The sequence below is a fragment of the Adiantum capillus-veneris genome, chromosome 24 (assembly GCF_014529385.1).
Source record: "Adiantum capillus-veneris isolate H3 chromosome 24, ASM1452938v2, whole genome shotgun sequence".
In the NCBI taxonomy this organism is placed as follows: Eukaryota; Viridiplantae; Streptophyta; class Polypodiopsida; order Polypodiales; family Pteridaceae; genus Adiantum; species Adiantum capillus-veneris.
In genome coordinates, this window is record NC_140954.1 from 140,668,037 (window position 1) to 140,672,872 (window position 4,836).

The following is a 4,836-nucleotide window of genomic DNA, read 5'->3' on the forward strand; positions in this document are numbered from 1 at the left end:
GTGTGTGTGTGTGTGTATGTGTGTGTTATTTGAGTTCATGTTATCCGCGTCCTAGTCGCTCAAAGCTAAGTGGTGCCCCCTCTTCACTCCCAGTTTTGCGTAGACAGGGCTGGCGTAGAGGCTGTTGTGGTCCGTTTTGCACTTACGCTTGTCATTTGGTGCCCCCACGAAGGAGAGCTTCTCAGAATGTTTTAGTTTACAACACTAAAAACGATACACGTTGACAAGAAAAAAGGGTAGAGCAAGATAGTGCCTCTCAATAGCTCGCCCACATCATCAAGCATTCAGATAAATAGTAGGGCTTGACCATTCCTATCACTCTATGGCTCTCGTTGGCATCATTTGTCTGTAGTGAGGGCACTTGAGTCTAGAGAAAAGAAGAGAGTGTGAGTCCCCACAAGTACATATGCATTCAAGCTGGTAGACTTTCACACACCTTACACAAGATACCACTGGCTCGCCTCTCACCCAAAGCCTCACGCTAGAAGGTTCCTCTTCGGCTTCTCCATTCGTTGGCTCTGTACCTTGGCCAGCAGCTTTGCCGAGACCTCCACTCTCTAGCTTCGCTTTGATGTTGTATGTCACTTGCTCCTCGTGTGACCCGCTCGTGGGCCCCTATCCCTGTAGTCTCTGATTACTTGGCTTCTCAGTGCTACTTGCTCAAACTCAGCGGTCCTATGAACCCTCTATGCCCGCAGTTGTTCAATTCCTTGTTGAGTGCTGATGATGGTGCCCCCAATTTCCATCTTCATGCCTATCTCAGGCCGCCCTTCTTTCTCAAACTCGGCAAGTTTGCAACCCCGAGAGCTTTTACCCTCTCTACTCATTGGCGCTTTAAGTGTCAACCTGCTTCCCCAATGCTTTCTTTATCACTCAGCAACCCATGCCCTTGTTTGGCCTTTGATGGTACCCTCTTTAGGGAATGGTCACGCGAGGCTTAGTTATGATTCATAGTTTGCTAGCCGCCCTAGCCTACTAGAGCATTTATGCTTAGCAGCAACACTAGTAGATTCTCACTCCACCTAGATCCCACACAAAAATACTTGGAATTCCATGCATCAAATACGTAACCAAGCCTCCACCTGGCTCCCAAGGAAATTTCAAAAGCTTGCCATGCATTAACATCACACCAAAAAATATATCATAAACTCTATCATCCTCATGCATATGAATCATAAGACTTCCCTCCTCGTAATCTCCTGCACTAAAACTTGTAATTGGGCCAATATAAGCCACACCGCATTCCAAGGCCTAGGAAACACCTGTAGCAATAGCATGAGAAGAATCCGTGGCCTTCAAAAGGCATTGAAAAGCATACATGCCTGCAAAGTGGAATACAAATCCCCTAAACATATTCACAGCATCTGCACAAGTATCATCATTCTTCGGAGCATCTATGTCCTTCTCAAGAGGCACTTTCTCATCGAGTAAACGATCAAAAAACTCACAAGTAACATCTTCCAGCATACTAGTATAAAAGGTAGATACATTAACACCAGCTTCTGATAAGAGGTTGGCCAAAAAACCAATATCATCGCTTACATCATCACACAAACTCTCTATTTGCACCACTTCTTCACACATACTCTCATCATCACAACCATTCATAACCTCTTCAAATGAAGCATTCTCACTCTTCTCTGCTACTGGTTGTACACACTCCTCACAAGAGACAAGTCCTTGCTCTCCCTCTCCTATGCTTACGTCTTCACTCCCCCTAGGAGATTCCAAAGTTTGCTTTTCTCTCTCGGCATTTTCAAATCCCACCAGCCATCTTTCTTTCAGTGATCTGATGTCTCTCATAAATGGAGCCAAGTCAAACACCATTGAGTCATTGCAGGGAAGACTCTTCCTCAACAGATGCATCATCGATCGAGGCACTATCACATAAATCATCTTCACACAAAATCCTAGATGTATCAGACTCAAAATCACTACAATATCCATTTTCTAGAACCTTGTCATTGTAATGCATACGCTCTGTGATAGATGAATCTTCCACCATGTCAACCACCGACCTCTCCATAAGAGGCAAGCCATACAGATCCGACTTCCAAGTGTCTCCCTCAAACAAACTCCACACCATATGCCCAAACTCACCTTGTAGTGATTCAAAAGTAGTGACAAGGGAATCCTCTATTGAATCTTGAGGCTTTTGCAACCTCCAATACCGCATTAGTAATGAGACCTTCAAGGCTGACTAGCTGTAACGCCACTTATTCGGAAGCATATGTAAAAACATAAAAGCATCATGAGACAAGCCTTGTGAAGCATATGCAGCTTCTGCTACATCACTATCGATTGCAAGTCGCATCATTTCATGCTCAACTGGTGTTATCCAAGACTGTATGCATTCACTTGCAGTGCCACAAAAATATACAATACCTCTTGCTGGCATTTTTGAACATGCATAATATTTCAACAAAGCATACTTCATGAGTTTCCAACTATATTGCACCTGCTCAAGAAGACATTCATAAAAATGCCAAGCATCCTCGTACAACCTCTCATACATGAAATCAGCCCTCTCTACATCATCAAAGATATCAAGCTCTAAAAGCAACATATCTACTTCAACAACCCATGCATGTACATCCTCATCCCTCCTTCCACAGAAGCATACATTCATTGCTGCCATGTTTGCAGAGGCCGGTGATGCAAGTGTCGGATGCTAAAAACCAAAACACCTACTCTTGTTAGTGAAGGTACTCGACAACACGCTCCTCAATGGTGGCAAGCACCAAAACAATGACAAGAAAAAAGGGTAGAGCAAGATACTGCCTCTCAATAGCTCGCCCACATCGTCATGCATTCAAATAAATAGTAGGGCTCGAGTATTCCTATCACTCTATGGCTCTCGTTGGCATCATTTGTCTATAAGTGAGGGCACTTGAGTCTAGAGAAAAGAAGAGAGTGTGTCCCCACAAGTATATATGCATTCAAGCTGGTAGACCTTACACAAGATACCTTTCACCCAAAGCCTCACGCTAGAAGATTCCTCGTCGGCTTCTCCATTCGTTGGCTCTGTACCTTGGCCAGCAGCTTTGCCGAGACCTCCACTCTCTAGCTGCACTTCGATGTTGTACGTCACTTGATCCTCGTGTGACCCGTCGCCGGCCCCTTTCCCTGCAGTCTCTGATTACTCGGCTTCTCAGTGCTACTTGCTCAAACTCAGCGGCCCTATGGATGATGGTGCCCCCAATTTCCATCTTCATGCCTACCTCAGGCCCGCCCTTCTTTCTCAAACTCGGCAGGTTTGCAACCCCGAGAGCTTTTACCCTCTCTACTCATTGGCGCTTTAAGTGTCAACCTGCTTCCCCAGTGCTTGCTTTATCGCTCAGCAGCCCCTGCCCTTGTTTGGCCTTTGATGGTACCCTCTTTACTCCTTTGCCCCATTGGTTTGCTCTGATAAACACGCCCCATTGTGGTTCAAACCCATGTAAACTGTCACCCTCATTCTAGAGCCATGTTGCTCATAGTGAGCATAAACACAGGTGCTTTTCCTTCTCGGCCTTTCTCTCTCTCTCTCTCTTTCTCTCTCTCTCAGCAGTACGCAAGCTCGGGTGCCATCTCTTCTTCTCCGGTTCTCCCTTGGCTCTGCAGCATGCGCTAGGCGAGCTAAGGCCCTCTCTCTCACTCTTTGTTCTTGCTCCTGGAGCGCTCCGCTTCTGAGACCCCGGCTCCTACAGTCAGTTACCCCCTGCTCGGCTCTTCCTGGCCGTAGCCTTCTGCAATTGACACCCACATGAGCTGCACATCCTCTCAGAGCTCCTCTGTAGCGCCTCCTTTCAGTACCTTCAACTTACTGTCTCCATGCTCGCTCTCCTTCTGACATTCTCTCCATCCCCCAACCCTACGTTCTGCCCTGCAACTCGCTTGCCTAGTGTGGTCTTTATAGAGACTTCGCGTCAGCAAGCGGCCCATGCTTCTAATCATTGTAGACCGCCTCCAAAAAAACCATTTGCATTTCCTTTTATTTTTGAAGAAGGGTTGACTCCCACCAAAACATTGCTTTTTACCCACCTGACACCCGAGTTTCTCGTACATCATAGCTATTGAGCTTTAATCTCACTAACCTTGGCCTCTAACTTGACAAGTGCATCAAGTTCACTTTATTATCCCCACCAAACCCATTGACAATGCCAACGAAGCGTGCCGACGTAGCTCCCACGTAGCATAACCTAAATGACACTCGACTCTCAATCACCTCTATCCAGACATAAATAAATGGATAATGACATCAAGGTGAACATCCCACATCAAAGCCTTCTATAGAGACTAAAGACCTTGTCAAAGCTGAAATTGCATTAATTCTTTGCAAACTTGGTCAAATGACGAGCTGTAGACCATAGCCAAGAGCACACATCAGAAATTGGCATTGCCCAGCACTATACAAGCAACCATAGCACGCTCAAAAGTGGAACCAATAAGCACACCATATATACATGGGCTGGTAAAATTCAAACCAAAAAACTCCTATCAACATCATTGACCATGGATGAGTGGCTGCAGGAATTCTCTAATTGGAGAACGGAGGAGGAAGAAATTGAAGAAGCACTAAGAGCATTCATCAAAGTGTTGCTGTCGAAATACACCGTCGTCGTCAACATGCAGGAAGTAAGTTCTCCATCTCGCATCCCTCATTCTAACCGTGAATCAAGAGCCACCAGAGGGAGCGTAGTAGGCTACTCTCATTACCGTCACCCACGGCACTCTATCAATGAGTGCCATCAACGAAAGTAAAGGAGAAGCGAAATTCCTCTACATCAACATCCACCACAAAGAAATCATCCATATTAATAAAGGAAAGAGGTCAGTAAAGCCTCTCTTCCCCAA

At 45.7% G+C, this 4,836-nt stretch overlaps 2 protein-coding genes across 2 annotated transcripts; both read right to left on the reverse strand.

The window, feature by feature from the left end:
- Window positions 1-220: 220 nt before the first annotated feature.
- Window positions 221-1,820, reverse strand: LOC147427259 (uncharacterized). The gene has a single exon (XM_086498310.1). It carries the CDS (start codon window positions 1,801-1,803, stop codon window positions 1,252-1,254), a length of 552 nt encoding a protein of 183 aa, XP_086354436.1. The 5' UTR covers window positions 1,804-1,820; the 3' UTR covers window positions 221-1,251.
- A 243-nt stretch (window positions 1,821-2,063) lies between these two features.
- LOC147427260 (uncharacterized) lies at window positions 2,064-3,865 on the reverse strand. The gene has a single exon (XM_086498311.1). The coding sequence runs from the start codon at window positions 2,636-2,638 to the stop codon at window positions 2,201-2,203; it is 438 nt and encodes a 145-aa protein (XP_086354437.1). The 5' UTR covers window positions 2,639-3,865; the 3' UTR covers window positions 2,064-2,200.
- Between the last annotated feature and the right edge of the window lie 971 nt (window positions 3,866-4,836).